General features: G+C 35.2%; 1 protein-coding gene across 5 annotated transcripts in view; it reads left to right on the top strand.

The window, feature by feature from the left end:
* TUSC3 (tumor suppressor candidate 3) overlaps window positions 1-21769 on the top strand; it is a 183452-nt gene that overhangs the window by 98442 nt on the left and 63241 nt on the right. For 2 of the 5 annotated variants that reach the window (XM_060085676.1, XM_060085681.1), the window contains exon 6: window positions 8323-8412. The exons of 1 other annotated variant lie outside the window; for it this stretch is intronic. In XM_060085676.1, coding sequence (XP_059941659.1) covers window positions 8323-8412 — 90 coding nt within the window. Of the gene's footprint in view, window positions 1-8322; window positions 8413-9058; window positions 10234-14921; window positions 18002-21769 lie in introns of those variants that run through there. 2 more of the 5 variants (XM_060085680.1, XM_060085679.1) reach the window with 2 other exon arrangements.

Below are 21769 nucleotides of genomic sequence, written 5' to 3'. Positions count from 1 at the left end.
CAAAAGGTACAAACTTCAGTTATAAAGTAAACGACTATTGGGGATGTAATGTACAACATGGCAACTATAGTCTGTACTGTACTGCATATTTCAAAGTTGTTAAGAGAGTAGATCTTAAATGTTCTCATCACAAGAAAGATAGTCTATAAATATGTATGATGACAGATGTTAAATTAGACTTACTGTGGTCATCATTTCCCCATATATACAGGTATCAAACCATTATGTTGTACACCTGAAACTAATATAATGTTGTATGTCAGTTACAGCTCAAATAAAATAAAAGGTGAATTGTGAATCTCAGTGTGTTGTGCATCTCAGTGTGAAATGTAAACATTAACACTTTTAGAAGAAAACATAGGTATTTATCTTTATGATTGCTGGATTGGCAAAGATTTCTTGAAACAGACCATAATGGAAGAAATAACTGGTAAACTGAACTGCAGTGAATTAAGAACTTCTGTTTGCCAAAAGATACCATTAAGAAAATGAAAAGGAAGGCAAGTCACAAGCTTGGTAAAGATTATTTGCTATGTGTATACTTACTTATTTTATATATATAAAGAACTTTTAGAGAACAATAAGCAGAAGTCAGATAATCAAATTTTGAACAGGAGTAAAGACTTGCTGGGTACTTTACCAAAATGTTCAAATTTCAGTAAACATATGAAAACATATTCAACTTTGTTAATCATCTGCATATTGTGAAATAAAACTATAGTATAGGGCTTCCCTGGTGGTTAAGAATCCGCCTGCCTATGCAGGGGACACGGATTCAAGCCCTGGTGCGGGAAGATCCCACATGCCACAGAGCAACTAAGCCCGTGCGCCACAACTACTAATCTTGTGCTCTAGAGCCTGCGAGCTGCAACTACTGAAGCCCGCATGCCTAGAGAGCCCATGCTCTGCAACAAGAGGCCACTGCAGTGAGAAGCCACACACCACAACGAGGAGCCCCTGCTCGCCACAACTAGAGAAAGCCCATGCACAGCAACGAAGATCCAATGCAGCCAACAATAACTAACTAACTAACTAACTAACTAACTATAGTATGGCCTGCCACACCTCTACCAGAATAGCCAAGATGAACATACACACACACACATGCAGAGATAATGCCAGTTGCTGGTATGGATGTGCATGGACCAGAACTCTGAAACACTGCTAGTTGGAGTGTAAATTTGGTTGAAAGTTCTGAGAAATGTTTGGTTAGTCCACTAAAGCCTGGTATACACATACTCTGTGATGCAGCATTTTCAAAAAAATATCCTTACCCCTTTGGAGGGTTATGCAGGTAATGATTAGGAAGAGGCATCAGTGGACTCCTGTTTTTCTAATAGTATTCCACTGCCTGATCTCGGTGTTGGTTACAAGGGTATGCTCATGTAAAAATTCATTGAACTGTATGTACCCTTATGAATCATGTCCTTTTCTGCATGAATATTTTAGTAAATAGATACAAAAATAAAGTTGTAATTAATTACAAAAATTTAAATTTCCAAACTAATGAGAGCAGTGAAGTACTGGACATTTCAGTTGTTAAAATCAAAAAAGGAAATATCAATTATACATACTTAGAAAGAGTTTCTATAAATCTGGGCCGTTTTGCATTTTAGAAGTTTATGTTTGTTTAGTATTTTGTCATGTTGTGACAAGTGCCACAGCTCTGTGTGTAATTATAAATAAATACTGTAAATACATCTGTCACTACTTGAAATGACTCATGTTTAAACACCATGTTTAAGCTGGCTTTTCTTTTATTGAACCATTTCTTGGAATTTTGAATAAATCAGGTATTAAGATGAATTTTTTAAAACTTCTGTAACAAACCATAGATAGTATAGCTATTGCTATTTAATTTTAACATCTCATTTTAAAATTTGAGCATTTTCTCTTATGTGTAAGTAAAATTTAGAATATTGGAATATATATGTTTCCTATTAATGCATTAAATCACCAAACCTAGTGTGAATCTAATAACTACCATAGTTTTCAAGTAGTCTGAATATAAACAATATTTTGAGATAGTTACTGTTATAATATGAAAATGTTACAGTATGAAGATATTTGCATTTCCCTCACTAACAAAAATCACAGGTGCCGCTAAAACTACTGTGATCTGTCAACTACATTCATAGTTGAAGGAAATGATATGTTTAGAAGATAGTGGAAATGAACATTTGCTTTTATCCCATTTAAGTACCCAGATCTCCTTCCGCCACTGCATTCTATGCAGAGCCCCTTGGAGTCTGTGTACTGCTGTATTACTTGAACCTTTCCTGCTCTTATCTAAGTGTAACACCCCCACTTGTGTACTAGATCTTATCGCATCTCATCTATTCAGTGACAGTGTTCCAACAATTCTCGCCTCTTTCTTTGTCATCCTAATTTTTTCTTTTATTACTGAATCATTCTGTTAGCAATGCAAACATCTCCTTACTCATCCTAAAGGGACATGACACCATTTTCCCTTCCAGATATTGTTCTATTTACCTGATCCCTCTTAGAGCAAAACTCCTTGAAACAGTTGTCTACATTGTTTCCTTATTTTTTTCATAAGGCTTTTGCCTCACTGTTCCATTGAAAATGCTCTAGTCAAGGGCACAAATATTTTCCAGGGAAATAAATTCAATTTTTAGTTCTGGGTCTTCATATTACTGCTCTCTCTGTATCTACAGAACTGATCTCTTCATCCAGAATCACTTGTCTTCTAGGAGGCCACGCTTGTGATTTTCCTTACTTCTCTGACTGCTACTTCTTAATCATCTTTGCTCGTTCATTTTTTATCTTCTGCACTTATTTTGGTGTAAACGGGGTTCAAATCTTGGTCATCTCTATTTATATTTACTTAATTGGTGTCCAGCTTTAAAGGTTAAATACTGTCTAACTATTATTGAGTCCTAAATTTTATCTTGGGGCCAGATCTTCCCTGTAAACTCCAGACTGATAAATCCAACTTGATCATGTTGCACCTCTACCTGGAAGTCTACTGGGTGTCTCCAAATGAACAGGTACAGGACAGACTCCCCATCTCAGGCCCCAGACCTAATTCACCCATAGCCTTCGACTTCTCATGTTCAAGTCAAAGACCTCATAGTCTTCCTTCACCACTTCTTCCCTGCCATACCCCACATCTAATCTTTCAGAAAATCCTGTTGACTCTTCCTTCCAAATATGTCCAGATTCCAACGATTTCTCACCATACCTACCACCCTTGTTTAAGCTCTAATTATTTCTTAATCCACTTATTGCAGTAGCCTTTTAACTATATCCTAGCTTCCATCTTTACCCACCATACGGTTAATTTTCAAAATTCCAACCCAGGAGGCTCTGGGATCTGGCCCTGTACTACTTCACCAACCTTATCCATTTCTCCTCATCAACTGTCTTTCAGTCCTCTTGGCTTCTTTACTCTTCCTAAAATATGCCAGACATTGTCCTTCAGTAGAGCCTGGTTCGCTGGCTCTTCTCTCTTTCCCCAAGTATTTACATAGCTTTTAGACATCATCAGATCTCTGCTGAAAATGCCACTGCCTTGGAGAGGCTCCTCCCAACCACTCATTAGTATTGCAACCCCTTCTCTCATGACTTCTTTCCACCTTCACTGCTTTACTTTTCCTCAGTTCATTTATCATTGTCTCTCATATAATTTAATTTTTTACTGTCTGTTTTCTCCCTATAGAAGGTAAGCTCCATGAGGGGAGTTTCCCCCCTTATATTTTTGTTCATTGTTTTATTCTTGGCTTCTGAAACAGTTCTTGAATATATAGTGGGTTCTCAGTATATAAATGTTGAATGAATGAGAAATACCTACTTATTTTTTATGACTCAGAGCACATGTCACTTATTTAGGACTTTCACTGAAGGGCAGGGACTGTCTTTTTAATTGCTATGTTCCTAGTATCCAGTAAATACTTGGTGTGCTCAGTTAATAATTGTCAAACAAATAAATTAAACTGGAATAGCTTCAGAGAGAACCATACATAGACCCCAAGTGTAGAGAGGTTGGTTAGGTAGGAGTCCTGGGCAGGTACGGCATTAACAAGATGTAAACGTAGGCACTGCTTCCTGGATGGAGGGGGTGGAGCAAGAAGAGTGACCTGAATGAAGCATAGAGAGCCAGTTAAGGAGTGTGGGGCACAGTGCTATTTAGGAATGTGGGATCAGGTTGTGGAGGGCATTGGGATAATAATAACTTACTAAACCTCCATAGCTTAAAAAGGTTGATGCTAATATAATCCTAATGTTATAGGCCCAGAATGATGAACTTCTCCAAGTGCTCAAGACAGATCTGAAACTCAAGTGTTCTAATTTAAGAGCCTCTGTCCTTAACTACTATGATATACTGCTGGGCAAAGTACTTTAAACATACCAGTGGTGGATCTTAAGAATGTTGCAGGTCATTGGATAGATACTACTGTCTTTTAACTTTTTAACTGTTATAGTTTTTAAGTATTTCAGTGTCTCAAATGAATAGTCAAGAAAAAATAAGTATTTTCAGGTTGTTTTGTATTCGATCATTCCCCAGCATTTGACCATTTTTGACCACCACATTCTTCTTTTTCAAAATTCTATCCTTGGGTTCTGTTACACTATATCTCCTACCTTCATTTTCTTCCTACTTCTGTGTCCCAGGTTCCTTTGCAGGCTCCTGTCTATGAGTTTATGAACTTACAAGTATTCATGAGTGTTCTTTTCTAGCCCTTTAGGCCTTCTATTTTTCTCACCCTATTTACTCTTCTTGAGCAATTTTATCCATTCCCATGACTTGTGAACAACTATGTGCTGACCATTCCCAATCTGTAGTTTTTCTTCCCTACACCTCTGTCATTAGATATATATGTAAATGTCTCTTAGATGTCTCACTCTCCAAAGATGTTTTGAAATGGATGTTTTGCAAGTACATTAGAGTTAACCCATTTAAAAATGAACTCCCCAAGGCAATTTACAGATGTGATACAATCCCTATCAAATTACCAAAGACATTTTTCACACAACTAGATCAAAAACAACCTTAAAATTTGTATGGAGACACAAAAGACCCCGATTGCCAAAGCAATCTTGAGAAAGAAAAACAGAGCTGGAGGAATCAGGCTTCCTGACTTCAGACTATACTACAAATCTACAGGCATCAAAACAGTATGCTACTGGCACAAAACAGAAATATAGATCAGTGGAACAGGATAGAAAGCCCAGAAATAAGCCCATTTACCTATGGTCAGTTAATCTACAACAAGGAGGCAAGACTATACAGTGAGAAAAGACAGTCTCTTCAATAAGTGGTGCTGGGAAAACCAGACAGCTACATGTAAAAAATGAAACTAGAACATTCTTTAACACCATACACAAAAAAAATCTCAAAATGGATTAAAGACCTAAATGTAAGACTGGATACTATAAGAGGAAAACATAGGCAGAACACTCTTTGACATAAATTACAGCAATATCTTTTCGGATCCACCTCCTAGAGTAATGGAAATAAAAACAAAAATAAACAAATGGGACCTAATTAAACTCAAAAGCTTTTGCACAGCAAAGAAACCACAAAACGAAAAGACAACCCACAGAATGGGAGAAAATATTCACAAACGATGCAACCAAAAAGGGATTAGTCTCCAAAATTTACAAACAGCTCATGTGACTCAATATCCAAAAAGCAAACAACCCAATCAAAAAATGGGCAGAAGACCCAAATAGACATTTCTCCAAAGAAGACATACAGATGGCCAAGAGGCACATGAAAAACTGCTCAACATCACTAATTATTAGAGAAATGCAAATCAAAACTACAGTGAGATATCACCTCACACCAGTCAGAATGTCCATCATCAAAAGGTCTACAAACAATAAATGCTGGAGAGGGTGTGGAGAAAAGGGAACCCTCTTGTACTGCTGATGGGAATGTAAATTGGTACAGCCACTATGGAGAACAGTATGGAGGTTCCTTAAAAAACTAAAAATAGAGCTACCATGTGATCCAGTAATCCCACTCCTGGACATATATCTAGAGAAAAACATGGTTCAAAAGGATACATGCACCCAATGTTCATTGCATCACTGTTTACAATAGCCAAGATGTGGAAGCAACTTAAATGTCCATCAACATAGGAATGGATAAAGAAGATGTAGTACATATATACAATGGAATATTACTTAGCCATTAAAAAGAATGAAATAATGCCATTTGCGGCAACATGGGTGGACCTGGATATTATCATACTAAGTAAGTCAGATAAAGACAAATATCATATGATATCGCTTATGTGCAGAATCTAAAAATAAACGACACAAATGAACTTATTTTCAAAACAGAAACAGACTCGCAGACTTCAAAAAAAACTTATGGTTACCAGGGGGGAAAAGTGGGGGGGATAGATTGGGAATTTGGGATTGACATGTACACACTGCTATTTTTAAAATACATAACAAACACGGACCTACTTTAAAAAATAATAATAATAATTAAAACAGAAGGAACTCCAAATCTTTGTTACCTTCTTCCCTTTCACCCTTAACATGCTTCTGCCTCACTCTGTATCTCATTGGGTGTCACCACTAACTACATACTGTTGCTCAAATCAGAAACCCAGAGGTTAATTTTGACTATTTTCTATCACATCAGTCATTCACCAAAGTCTATTGATTCCATCTCTTAAATATTTCTCCTGTTTGTCCAAATCTCTCAATTCTGTCACTACCATGGAATTGGCCACTATAGTCTCTCAAGCGTTTTTATACATCAGCCTCCAAACTGATTTCTCTGCCTCAAGTTATACTTTTCTCCAGTCTATTCTCCATACTGTGACTAGTACCAGCCTTCTAAAATAGACTTGATCATGCATTTTTTCCCCACCGTAGTTGGAAATAGGAATGTCAAGTGAAGCAGTAGAAGGCAGAGGAGGAATAGGCAGACAGGTAAAAGTAAAACCAGAAATACGTACAGCTTCAGTGCTGATTAGTGACTATGAGGGTTAGATCCCCAAAATGATAGAACTCTAGTATTACTGAGCATCTACTAAAAACAAAAAGGTCACTTGCTTATACTATAAATGTGTTTATTCACTAGATATATCTTTTCCTGGATTTTAAAATATACTCTGCCTTTCACACTACTATATTATAATCTATCTACAGAATAATCAACTTTAATATATTCTCTAAATCACTGACATGATACTCCTATAAATTAGATATACAATTTATTTTTCTCATGTAACAATTTCACATTTTTAAATGATTTTATAGGTGGTGCATCATTCTCTGTTTCACTTCGGGCCTAAATTCTAATGTACCTTCTAAGTTTAAAGTGCAAATATTTTGTAAAATCTTGACTTTCAGGAAATATCTCAATCTACGCAAAGTATATGCAAGTCGAATCTGACTTTTAAGAAGTTTCAGTTTATTTCAGAGTTATCCTCAAGAAAGTGTGGAAAGGATTCACATTAATCTCTATAATCCTGTTATATCATTTTTATTTTCTTTTGAAGTATTGTGGTTCCCAAGAAGTTATGAAACAGAGTTCAGAGTTATTCTCTGGGTTTAAAAATCCTCCATTAATTTGCCTCATCCTACTTTTCCCCTTTTGTATCCTCTTTTCTCCTTTAAAAATTGTGCAAATCTTGTTATGTTTAGATCCCCGGTCACACATTGTTCATTCTGACCTTGAATCTTTGTTGATATAGCTACCTACCAGCGGTGGGCAGTTCAAATAAAGAGTGAGCGGGGCAAGTTCTGAGACAGTAGGAAGTGTTTTAACCTGAAGACATATTTCAGTCTAAAGATGTCCATGTTTGTAAATGTAAGCATGGATGATTTAAACAAATCTGCTTACATATAACAGTGATTGACTGTGACTTCTGGTTCATACTCCTTCCTCCCCCACCATCTCTGTAATGTCTCGGATCTTTAAGATTAGTTTTTCAAAATGCAGCCTTTTTTGCTAGATCTAGCAGGAATATGGCTTCTGTGAATTATTCCTGGCTATATCTAAAACATCATGTTTTACCTATACTTTTGACTAGCTCTAGTTAGGACATATCAGATTATCAGTCACCACGCCAGATGCTTTACATATGTTACCCAGTTTAATCATTAATGTATGTCATCAGCGTAGTTGGTATCCCCAGTTTATAGATATCAAATCTGAGAAGCAGAAGAAAAGTAACTTACTGAAGGTCCGATAGTTAGTAAATGAAAATGATTTTAATGGATGAGCTGTTACATGATATTTGAAAGATAGTTTCATGACCATTTTTTTTAAAGAATGCAGTATTCTCTTATTTTTCAGTTTACATGTTATAATATTGTACCCTGTTTTTTCAGTGTATAGTCTTTGCTATGACTTCTGGCCAGATGTGGAATCATATCCGTGGGCCACCATATGCTCATAAAAACCCGCACAATGGACAAGTGGTAAGTGCATGTTCTGTGCATCAGTATTATGAACTTTAATCCTGTTTACATAGGAATCCGAAATTATGTTTAGCATTTAGTAAGAAAGGATTCTATTTGTAAATCTAAATATATGTTCTTTCTCTTCTCATTTACTACCTTCACCATGTACATAGACACAATATGCATATATATATATATATATATATATATATATATATATATATATATTTTAGGGTGAGGACTGCTTTAGCGTGGATTAAAAAAAATTCAGTGTACCACTTATCAAATATATACACATAAATTATTTTTTCAACTTTGTAGACTGCTATGGCAATAATATGTAATGCCAAAAGAGGAAATAGGAACAGTTTGTAGCCAGTGTCCCAGCAATGATAAATTTAATTTAGTTCAGAAGATCATTAAGAACCCTGAAGTCATTTTATTAGGATGCCAGGAACTGTTTGCCAGAAAATTGAAAGTGAAATTGGTGTGTAGTTAAATCAGTAGCAAAATTTACATTAGTAACTGCTACTGTTTTGCTGCTTTCCCTTTCCTTTTGGTGGGTGGGAAATATTGTCATAGATCAACTTTGCAGAATACTGTCTTTGAGGCTTAGTATAGGTTGGTGAAGATTACTGTTTTAAAATGTGCCTTTTTTCTCTAGCTTTTTCTTTATACAGATTTTGAGGGAAGAATATAATGACACCCCTGGTGCACTCATCACCAAACGTAATTACCAGTTCATAACCAATCTTGTTTCATCTATTCTCCCATCCAGTTCTCTTTACCGCTGTTGGATTCTTTTGAAAGAACTGCCCAATATCATTTCATTTCAAACATAAATATTTCAATAGGTACCTCTAAAAGATGAGATTCTCTTAAAAAATCATAACCACAGTACCAGAATCACACCTAAAATGGTAATAAATTCTTAATTTCTGAAAACTGTGGCTCTGAATGGACTAAAGTTATCCTGTGGCCAATCATGTTATAATTTCTCTATAAATATAAATGTATAATGTAAGCTTATGAGGTTTGTTCTTCATTGCTTACAGTACTTCAAATATCTTTAATATTAAAAAAGCTAACAAGTTATTTCTTCTTCCTAAATTGTTTGTGACTTTCTTTGAACTTCTTTGTGGAACTGTAATATAGGGGTATAATTCACTTTACTTACTGTATGTACCCTGATGGCTCAACTAGATTTTAAGGGCTGGTTGCTAGTTACAGTCACTGATACTATATAATAACCATTTTGGTCTCATATTTTTGTCAACATTTTCAGATTTCTTCTATAGGTGTCAAGAATATGGAGTCAAAGTTAGAGTCTGGATAATCAGCTGCTGTAGTAAATCAGACATGTCTTTTGTTATGCATACTCTGTATTTTTTAAATCTGTCACTACTTAGAAAAGTGATTTGAATGTCTAATATTCAAAATTAATTTTACAGAAAAAATAATAGGAAGTAATTGTCAAGCAATAAATTGTCCCCTTATCTTCAAGTCTTCCTGACCATCCTATTTAAAAGTGTAGTCCTTTTCTCTCATCCTCCTCCCCAATACCCATACTCACTGTCTTCCTTTCCTTTTTAAATTTTTTCTCCATAGCACTTATAACGCATTATATAATTTACTTATTTTGTGTTACTTTTGTTTGTCTTTTGCCAGGACCCCAGTAGGCTATAAGCACTTGACAGCATGGCTTTTTATCCACTTTGGTCCCTGATATGTTCCTATTTCATAAAGAGGGCCTGACACAAAGATTTGATCACTATTGTGTTAATGGTACTTAAAAGTGTAAATTTTGGAAATTGATAAAATTTTTATTACTGCCTTTTAATATTCTTATAACATTCCTTAGGCAAATAAACATATTAAGCATTGCTTTTTATTATTTGCTTAAATACATTTGTTAAAGTATATGAAAAATTCATCAACATTCTTGTGAAATGTTTTAGCTTATGTAGGGGAAGAAAATATAATTTTCCCTCTACTGTTCTGAGTCTTTAGCTGAGGCCCCTGTAACAAAAGACGGAATAACAAGAGAAAAACAAACAAATTGATTAACATGTATACCTCATGTATACATGGGAGATAGGGAAAAATGAATAACTCTCAGAGGTGGCTTAGAGCTCAGGCTTAAGTGCCATCTTCAGTTACAGACAGAAAGAAAGGTATTGAGGGAAAGCCAGTTGTGGAAGTGACCAGGAAAAGTAAGATAAGCAAAAGTGAGGTGTAGTGTGCAGATTTAAGTTCATGGTTGCCTTCTCCATTGATAAGGATCTAAAGTTGTCTCCAAGGATTGTCTCTACCTGTAGATTATCTCTACCTATGTCCTCTCTGGTAGAGAAAGGAGGAGGGACACTGTTGTGAATTTATGTCCTGCTTTTAGGCAGATTGGGGAAGGCAGAGAACTTTTCTAGTATCTGCTTCTTCTCAGTGCCTTCAGCTTAAAATAATTCTTAGGCCAAAGTGGCATATTTTAAAGTGTTGTATTCTGTCACTCTTCATTCTCACTGTAATCTTCTTACCATTTCAACCATTACTTTGCTAAATCATGAGACTCTAATCCCCTCATGTCATTTACTGGAGTAAGCGCCAAAAAAGTTTGCACTGATTACAGTGACAATGTGGGTGCCATCTATTGCTCACTGAATATATGCTAGGCACTAGACTTCACAAATGAGTATTTTAGGCCACTAGGTGAATATTCCTAAAGCATACTTTGACTATAGTGATAATATGCGTGGACCAGAGTTATCAGTTAAATTGGAAATCCTAAGTGGCTCTCCATTACTTGCCCATTGTAATTTTCCTTTTCAGCCTAAGACCTCTACTCCTTTGCAGAGAAACTCAGTGTTAGTGTATTTGTACTGTCCCTTGTCCCCTAAATATATGCTTTATTTTGCTGCTTCCATTCCCGGAATTTCTATCAAATCATGCCCATCCTTCAAATACCACCTAATATGCCATCCCTCTGAAATGCATTCGTTAATTACGTTAGACATTCTTCTTCCCTTTACACATTTATAAATATGTAGTTAGCCCATTTATGTATCTCTGCATTCCTTTTTAATAATAATTTTTTAATATTTCATGTATTAGTCAAGTTCTTAACATAGGGAGTTTCTTTTAAGCTGTTTTTCATCTTTACACTTACATACAGCTGGTCCTCAATGAATGTTTTATTAAATGATTATAAAGACTCACACTAGGAGATTTTGGTTTCTTGAATTGTATTATCTTAATTCTTTCCATTTATTTTTTGTCACTAGTCTGAAGGATAATAGGATCAACATGTCACTGTTAATTCCGCATAAACCAGTTAGTAACCTTAATGTGACAGGAACACTTATTTTAAGGTTTAGATTAGATTGGAAAGAAATTTTCTCTATTGATTTAGAAAATGTTTTATCTGCCCCCTCCACATTGTTGTATTACTATTTTGTAGGTAGAGATTGGCATGGCCCTTAGGAAAAGGTACTGTGATGGCTCAGAGGAACACATTAAGAAAACTGAATTTTCTATATTTTTAAAAGAAAACAAACTTTTCCTTCATACGTGCATCTAGATTTCAGCATACGTATTTTAGCTTTTCAGCACCTTAATCAAAAGTTACAGAAATGATGAGACTGAAACCTATAACCAAGTTGTTTAAAGAAATGAATTTTGTCCCAAACTCTTCACCCTCATATTTTATAAAAATATTTTTTCTTATATTTGAATAAAGTATTAGGATTGAAGGAAAAAAATCACGAAAGTCTTGGAAATATAGGAGCTTCTTGCTGCACAATCAATTGCTTGAGTGTGCTCTTGGCCAGAGATGTGGATATGGTTTTGGACTGATCTGAGATGTTAATTACTAAGATGTTACTTACTAAGCAGTATAGACAAAAGCAGGTTAAAGGGGCAGGGGAATGTTGCCCATTAGTATATAGCTCTTTTCTTGTTTTGCATTTTAACGTATTTTAGCAAAACTTCCCTTCCTGCTTTATAATATGCATAATGTCAACATACACTGAAAGAGAAAATTGTTTTTGTTTTAATGAATTGATTTGCATAATAATGTGTTTTCATATTACTGGAACAAAATAGAAGATTAACTTTGCTTTATAAAATCAAGTGGTTACTGGTACAGAATTATACTTTAAACGATGACTGTCCATTAGAATAATAATAGTGAATGGCTTTCTTTATAATAGATGTGTTTAAATTTCAAGATATAACTTGAAAATTAGCACTATCCTTCTTTGGTAATTTCTTCATATTTTAACCTGTATTTCTAAAAAGAAATTACCATGTAGGATTTGTGGTTTTGAGAATAACTATAATTAGGCTATTTATCTCTCTCAGTGGTATGGAATAAAATGACAAAGTGAGTATCTTATGAATATTTATAAAGCAATTTTATAATTTGGCATTAATTCTTGATGACCAATGCACATTTAGTGGAGTAAGGTATATGAAACAGTAAGTTTACTGTGGTTTTCATATTTGTAACATAATTGAATAACCATTTACATTTTAAAGACTTATTTTTAGGTAGCTATTACACATAAATATCAGCTAATTGAATTCTAATTTTTGTTCATTTTTTCTAAATTAATTTTTAAAATATGTTTGGCTTCAACTATTTGATTTATGTTAGATGGTTTAAGAAATTTGTATTAAAATTGTTTATGAATAATTATTTCAATGTTAAAGTGAACTTAACTTTGTAAATACTTTAAAATTGTACTATGAAGGACTATATGGTTTCCAGAAATAGTTGGGTTGTTTCCCCCCCACCCCTTTTTCTGAAGTTGGTTTCTAAATAGAATTCTGGATGGTGGTGAGTTCTTTTGTGTCAAACTTTTTAAATTGCCTAATTTGCTGTTTTTCCTGTATATGGGAGTTTTTAATGGATTTGGCTTTGTAGCATCTAGTTTTATACCTTTTAAGCATAATACTGTGAGGTCAGAGAGCAGGTATTTTACAAATGAGGAAAAATAATAGTCCAAGTAGTAGAAGCCAGAATTAGAATGGTGGATCTTGTAACATGACCGAGAGTCATTTGAAGACTAAGTTGATAATAATTAGACTAAATATTTAAAATACATATTGAAAGTTTAGACATAAATATTGTTAGTAACAGTGGTTAATGTTTGGATCTTGATCTAAAATCTATTTTAAACTTTTGACAGAAATTCTAAGAAGTCTGAGGGCCCTGAGCACTCTATGAATCCGAAATGATACCTACTATTGTCTGCAGGGAGATTGACTAATTAAATATGGGTGAAATGTCATGAAACCTCCATAACCTTGACAAACACAGTCCTTTTAAATGAAATGACTAAGACCTAATAAGACCCTAGAGGCTTAAAAATACACATGGCCAGGTGTAATCCTAGAATGTGTCATTAGCTTCCAGGCTGTATTTTTCTATTATCTGGTTCCTCTCATTATTCTTTAAAATATGATACTTTGACTTCCTCTTTCAACTTTTGCTTTTAAAGTTTACTTTCTGATCATAAAATTAATAAATGCTCACTATGGAAATTTAGAAAATTATAAAAAATAGGTATCAATAAATGCAACCCCTTGTAGTTTCATGTCAAGGAGAAAGAACACACTATGTAGTTAAGTAAACTGTCTCCGTATAGGTAATAGATGAAAGAGCATGTTGTTGCATTAAGCTGTAAAGTTATGAGAAGTATGAGATGCAGAACATTAAAAGCTAGGCTAGTCATTCAAAATATAAGCAGAAAGATTAAAAGGCCAGTGAGAATTGACTAGTCTTTTCTTGCATCAAGCAAATACCATAGATTTAAACCTACGTACGCACAGTTTAACAAAGGTGATGGATGGGTCTATGTACATTCCTAAGATGATGCTATAAAAAGATGACAGTGAAACAGAAGTGAAGAGAGATTTTTCAGGGTTAAGATGGTGGTACGATACACCTCTGCCTTCCTTCTTGTTAAATACTGATAGGGATTCATCAAAATGCAAAGCCAACAACAGAATTACAAAGTAAAGCTAATTAAACCCAAATCCCAGAGCATGGGAGAACTTCTGTTAACATGTGAATTTATTGAAATGGACACTGGCATATAGTTTCTTCGTGCTTGTGAACTTCCTCAGAGTTCTCTTTAAGTTGCCATCAGTATGCTTACATTTATTTCACTTATTCCCCAGAAATATTGTTTTACTTCCCATGTCCTCCTCTCATCTTACCAGAGGTTTCATGTTCTGCCTCATGCTGTCGGGGCTATATTGAGCTACTTGTGGGAAAGACAAGCTGATAACAGATTCCTTTGTTGGCCCCAAACGTGAAAAGCCGTGTTTCTTTCTGTGAAACAGCATTATGTAATGTTTCAGAAGCATAAGCTTCACACCCATTGTTAATTTCTTCCACTCTTGCTAACTTTGGAACCCTATAACGTTAGATAAATGTTACCAGGACTTCAACTTTTCCTCATTTGTAAAATTTCAAGGTATAAGTGGTTTCTGTCCCCACGCCACATTAACCCTTACTGCCCTTACAGACTGGCTGTCTCATGGAGTAGTGAAGGGATGTTTGGGCTGTGAAACGTGTATCACACCAAGAGGGATGAATTTGGCTCCCCGCCCCCATCCTCCCGGCACCCCCAGAGGACATTTGGTAGTTTCTGGATACACAGTTTTGGTTGTCACAACGGTGGGGGCATCTGCCCTCTACTGGCAACTCGTGGTGGAGCCAGGGATGCCGCTAAGCATCCCACAGTGCAGAGGGCACTGCTCACAACAAGGAAGCACCAGGCTCAAACATCGGTGTTGAAAATGAGAAGCTCCAGAGAATCTTACATATAATTTTGTTTTCTTATATATTTTGTAGCCAAGAAAACCATCCCATCTAGCATTTATACCCAAAGGATGACTTTCTTAAAAATTTTTTTTTTCTAATTGAAGCAACCAGTGAGTGCTTTGGATCACACTGACTTGTGGTTTAATGTTTGAGAGGATTGTATATATGGGATGCCATCACCAAATATAATTGATATGAAAATGTTTTGGGTATAATTGTTCGCTTTAATCTATCTTAGTAAATGCTATTTAATCTTGGACGTTTTATATATGCTTAAAAAGAGATGTTTACATAAGAGAGAGTAAAAATGACTCTTAGGCCCACGGAGTCATGTTTATGCCTTGTCCTGAAGTGTACAGGCAGAGAAACAGATGGGAAGAAAACGGGCTTGAGTTCTTCCCAAGCTCTGCCTGTTAGCAGTTGTGTCGCTAGGGGTGGAAGTTACTTAGACTCATTTAATATAAGAAAAGAGGGACTAATACTGCTTTTCTTACCTTGTAGTTTGTGAGATAAAATATAATCATGAGTAGTGCATAGTTTGTGGCCATCAACAGAATTGATATATAGTGGGCCTGTGTCAGCTCTGAACTTCTGATTCTAGCTTCAGTAGTTCAATTTTCTCTCTGAACTGAGCTAATTGGATCAGACAAGCTTAAAAGACTGTGGAGTATGTTGTTGGGTCTTTACTTAGCTATTAGCTTTAAAATATATATATATATTTGTAGTATCAGTGACTGTTCACATTTTCACATATTAATTGTGAAATAACACATGCCTACAAGGATCTACAGATGTTATCAGAGTAAGTTTCACCACACTAAACTTAAATGTAAATGAATATAGAGAATGTAAAGAAAATTAATAGTGAAGGCAGTATGTTACTATGCTGATTTGCAAGTTTGTTTGTTACTGTTAAGTTGCTATGTAATGGCACAAGCCAAGTACTAATGGCCTACTTCACAGCATGAAAGTCATCACAAAAATAGTCATTACTGTGTAGCTAAAGGGAATCTATATAACTGTATGATTACATGGGACATAATGACATTTTCTGTCGTTAAAAAAAAATCTTGAATGAGATGCATTCAGTTAAATAAACTTGTGCTTAGATTATAACTCCCAACTAAATAAATATATTATCCTCTTTTTTAAGATTTGGCTTTTAGCTGCTGCCTGAGAGTTGCTATGGGTTTACCACATATAATCCAAAATTTTTCACTGCATTATACTTCAGTTGTGAATGTAGCTAAGAGCTGTGTTCTACATGCACAGGCAAAAGCATTTTGTTGCAAAAATGCATGCTGCTTAATCTAGAATGTATCGTTAATGTAGCACTTTTTCTATGTCTCAGGTAGCCATAATAGTCTTACACTTTCTCCAGTGCTGTACACTCTCATGCCTCAGGGATTTTGCATATACTAGCTCTTTGAGGGACATATTTTAGTCCTAAGTAGAAAATTGTATAGGCTTAAACTAAATACAATTATTTTATTTAGGATATTCAGGAGTTTTATTAATAATCTTCATACCACCAGCAAAGAGAATGTCAACATATAATGAAAAATTTTAAACAAAAAAACCCAGAAAGATAATAATTGGTAAAGGTATGCAAAAATTTTATGGTAGAGTTTGGAATTGAGAGTCTGCCTTTTCATTTATTCATTCCTTTATTTTTCCATCCAATAAATGTTTGTTGAGAGCCCATTCAATACCAGGTACTGTATCTGCCCTAGTAGTACAGCTATATCATGGAGCTGATAGACTAGTAGAGAGATGCAGTATGATCTGGCTTTGCCCAAAGTCTCAGTCATTAAAGCTCTACTTATTATTGCATTGTGTGGTATTAGAAACTGAACTTTAAAAATTTTGCCTCAGTACCATGGTTGCTCTGTTGCTATGACCTGGCGTCTTCTCTCTTGGCAAGCTTTGCCTTATCTTTTTATTTCTTTTGATTTTTAAATGTTTTGTGTCTAGTTGGCCATTGGTATGACTCTTTGCCTTTATCTCTAGCATCTATTGCTGCTTCTCTCTGCCCTCTCTACACGTGGTTTTGACTTTCATCATCACAGTATGCACTCCTGATCCTAAACTCACTGATCTTTACCAACTTCTGAAGCCAACCCAAACTGCTCCTTTACTTCCTTTCAACTGTTTAGCTACTAACAACCCTGGCAATTAATTAAGAAGGACCATGTGATTTGTATCCTTACCACCTATCAAAACATTTCACACATGGCAGATATTACATAAAAATAAAGCTGAATAGATGAATAAATCTTTCTTTGCAAATAGGAACTCGTTATATTTTCAGCCTTTCAAAAATGTTAACTATGTCTGAAAAACAGTGGTTTCCCTCCTGAGCTTTGTTTGTACTTTGTAATTAAAACCTTGAAGCACATACCCAAAGGGATTATAAAACTACAAAATGAGAATGTGTTTTACGATGTCAAATTTAATCTACTACAGTTAAACATTCTGAGAATCCAGAATAAATGTGATTTCAGAGAAAATAGTAAAAAAGCAAAGGCACGAAGAATTGACCCGCCCACAGAGAAAGGGATAAATAATACAAACCAGTTAGCAAATAACTTAAGTTTTTTCCAATTTTGGTAAATTATTTAGTACACTGCAAAGAATAATGGACTAAATAGACTCCTATGGTCATTATAAACCAAGGAAGTTATTCTCATACTATGAATAAAATTGAGTCAATTATATTAAGCATAATAAGCATGTACATTCTAATTAAAAAAAAGCATTTTAGAGTTATATCTCCACAACTTCAAAATAAGACCATGTAAATTTCGGTAACTCAGAATATTATTCATTGCTTATTTTCCAACATCATTATATTTTGATTCTTTAAAATGCTAATCAATTATTTAAATAAATTTTTTATAAACTTGGATGAAATTAGCATTCAAAAATTATTTCAATATTCATATTATCACATCACCTTTAGATATAAAGATTAGGAGCCATGAGAAAATTTGTGTAAAATTTACATATTAGGTTATATTTAAATAAGTTTTAGTGCTTCTGTATATTTAAGTAACCTTTTTTCCCCATAAAGCCTTAAACACCACATCATGTGTGTCACATATATTCATCAAAACAGAGAATCAAATATACTGTGTCCCTCTTATATTAAAAAACAAATGCCACAGTGTGATTTGGTCATGCTGTAGACCAAATTATGCTATAGTTTATGAATAATTAATAACCTCAAGGGGAAGAAACAATAGGTCTGCATTAGAGAAATGTCCCATTATCTTGGAGGAGTCATGCTGAATATTTTGAAGTAACAGTAGATGTCTTTCTCTCTCCCCTTCCGTACGTTCTCTCTTACTCATTTCTTCCCTCCACCTAAATATTATTAAACTTTTGGTGTCATTTTAGCTAAATAATAAGATAGCCTAAAGGATGTATTAGAATAGGACTCAGAAAAATGAGTCAGAGGTATTTTCTGTTAATTCTTGTTAACAATGTACACATAATACATTTCCTTTTATTGTAAGCATTATAATTGTGGAATGACATTCCTCCTTTTCTATACTTGTAAAACCCTCTTCCTCTCTCATCCAAAAAAGTGCTGCTTTTTTGAATGAAGTCATTTCTTTATGCTCCTGGATGAATATAAAGTTCTCCAATTCTGAATGGCTGTGGTAGTTATTTGTCATATTCATTTTTCTCAGTCTTATATAGTTTTTGCATAATCATCTCCACTAATAAAATGAAATTACCTTGGCCACAGAATGAGCATATTACTTATCTGTATAATTCTCTTTATAAGACTTATACAGACTTGTTGAATGAATGAATAAACGAGCCAAAGAACATACACACAAAATGATCAAACCTGATGGATTATGTACATTTTATTCTGTATTTGGGCTGATAATGCTGTGTGTGTTCTCCTAGCTATTTGTAAAGTGTCAAAGTTTTTGTTTTGTTTTTTATTTGCTTGTTCTTAGGTTAATTGGAGAAAATAAGTGCTTTAAATTAATTTTGTTCTGCTCACTAACTAGGAGACCATTGACCATATACAAGTATAGAAATTATTACTTATGAAATTATTTCTAGCTATATAATTGTATCTAATAGTCTATTAATAATTTACTTACACAGGTTGTAATTGTTTATTTCTTACCTTAATAAAGTTTAATCTATTTGAAAAGTTTGGACTTGTCTGATTTGGGTTTATCCCAAACTGTGTATTGAAATACAAAGTCTGTACCATAAAATGTTTTGAAACAATTTTTAAATATTGCTTGCCTCTACTATAACTTCTAATCTTTTATTTTATCCCTGAGTGTAACATTAAAAAATACTGTTGAATTTATAATATTCTAAATAAGCCTCATGCCTAAAATGAATTTTATAATGGATGTACTAGCAGAGCTGCTGTGTTAATAATGCAAAGATGCTTTCATTCTCTCCCAAAGAAGCAATTACTCTGAAAAGCCACATTTTATTTCTGCCAAGAAACAAAATTATTGTGTCCTACATCAAATCTCACAAAAATCTGTCGTCGTGTTATGTCTTCATGATATTCTTATAGTGTTTATATTTTAGTTTTGTTGACTAGAAACCATTATTCCTGTTAATAACCAATAAATTTGCTTATTGGTTAATATGTTAAGTTCTGAAAGCATGGATCATCGTCAACATATTTTTAAAAACTAACAGGTTTATTAAAAGGCACTGTAAATATAACTAGCAATCATTCAACTATAATAACTCCTCACTGAGTTATAATCTACACTTCATTACTGATTATTAAGTCATTACTAAAGACATTCTCATTTTAAAGTGTTTTTTTTTTTGATGTGGACCATTTTTAAAGTCTTTATTGAATTTGTTACAGTATTGCTTCTGTTTTATGTTTTTGGTTTTTTGGCCACGAGGCATGTGGGATCTTAGCTCCCCAACCAGGGATCGAACCCACACCCCCTGCACTGGAAGGCAAAGTCTTAACCACTGGACAGCCAGGGAAGTCCCAAGACAGCCTCATCTTAGAGAAAGTTTTTCCTTTGTATTTTTTTCCAAACACTTCCTACATTCACCATGGTTCTGGAAAGTTTCAAACCTTCATAGCTCCTTTTTCTATTTCATTAATGCTATTTAAAAAAATCCAATTGCTTGGTGTTAAAGTCTCCAGCTGTCAGTAATCAAAGTCTATCATAAAATCTAGCATTAATAGGGGTAATATGATCTGAGATAATTAATGACTTAAAAGCGCTAATAGCACCATAGGAGATCCTAGGCTCCCAGTCCCCCAGGCACCTCATAAAAATCAATTATTGGACTGCTATCCACAAAGAAAAACCTAGAAAGTCCACTTAGGAAGTTTTAGCAACACAGTGGAACAAAACCCCTGCAAATAATCTCATGAGAAGAGAAGGAAAACAGCTTTGTTTGCCTGCATCATCCCACCCCCATGCTGGCACTGTTCAGCACCGGGAAGGAACTTCCTAGCTAGAAAGAATTCCCCGTGCCTAAAAAGGAAGAGTGAGGTGAGCAAACAGCTTCTTCATCCTTTTGGGGCCCTGTGCAATTTCAGCTTCGCACCACCCACACCAACAAAGCTGAGACTTACAGAGCCAACTAGGATCAAGGAGGACAAGCAGGGACTATTATTAGCACAAATGCAGAGCTAATAATAGCATTTCGCAGAGGCCTGCTCTGAGGACAGAGTCAGCAGATTTTGCCACTGATGAAGCCAATGGCCAGCACAGCCACCAGGGACCCCCAGCAAATTTTGCCATCTTTCACTCCACAGGTATTTATGTTTGCTGTCACTAGCCACCTGAGTTCCTCCCCACCCCTGCTGTAGCTCCAGAACTGCACCAGCAGCCATCACAGTCATCTGCATCTGCACAAGTGAAAGACACCAGCCGTCTGAGTCCCTCCCCACCTTCACAGGAACCTGGGAGCCATGGTGGCAGTTCAGGGCTCTGTGATGCAAGATGCAAGCCTAGATTCCCTGCTAACCCCAACCTCCATGTCCGGCAACCTGAGCAGAAGCGGTATTATGCCTGAGTCCCATCACAGACACACACACATGTGCACACACACATGAATACCTGGTGCCACCACATGCCCCGCACCCGGTGGTCTGGACCACTAGACCCAGGATGACAGCATGCTCTATTATGCCCCACCCACAGGTGAAAAGCTTCCCTTATCGAAGTTAGTTCATAAAGCCTGGAAGAGTGACTGCTTCTTAAAATACTTAGACACCTATGCAAGTCTCCAGGGATCACAAAGAATCAGGGAAACATGGCCCCACCAAAGAATACCGTAAACCTCTTGTAACTGGCCCCAGAGAAATAGAGATCTAGGAATTGCCAACAAAGAATTCAGAATAATTGCTCTAAAGATGCTCAAAGAGCTATAAGAGAACACAGAGAATTTAACAATACCAGGAAAATGATACAAGAACAAAATGAGAAGTTCAACAGTGAGATAGAAAACATTAAATAAAACCAAACAGAAAGGTTGGAGCTGAAGAATACAATGCTGAAGAATTCAGTAGAGAGCTTCAAA

The sequence above is a fragment of the Mesoplodon densirostris genome, chromosome 20, assembly GCF_025265405.1.
Source record: "Mesoplodon densirostris isolate mMesDen1 chromosome 20, mMesDen1 primary haplotype, whole genome shotgun sequence".
NCBI classification, from domain to species: domain Eukaryota; kingdom Metazoa; phylum Chordata; class Mammalia; order Artiodactyla; family Ziphiidae; genus Mesoplodon; species Mesoplodon densirostris.
The sequence above is the reverse complement of the archived record's forward strand: the minus strand, read 5'-3'. Positions and strand labels throughout refer to the sequence as shown.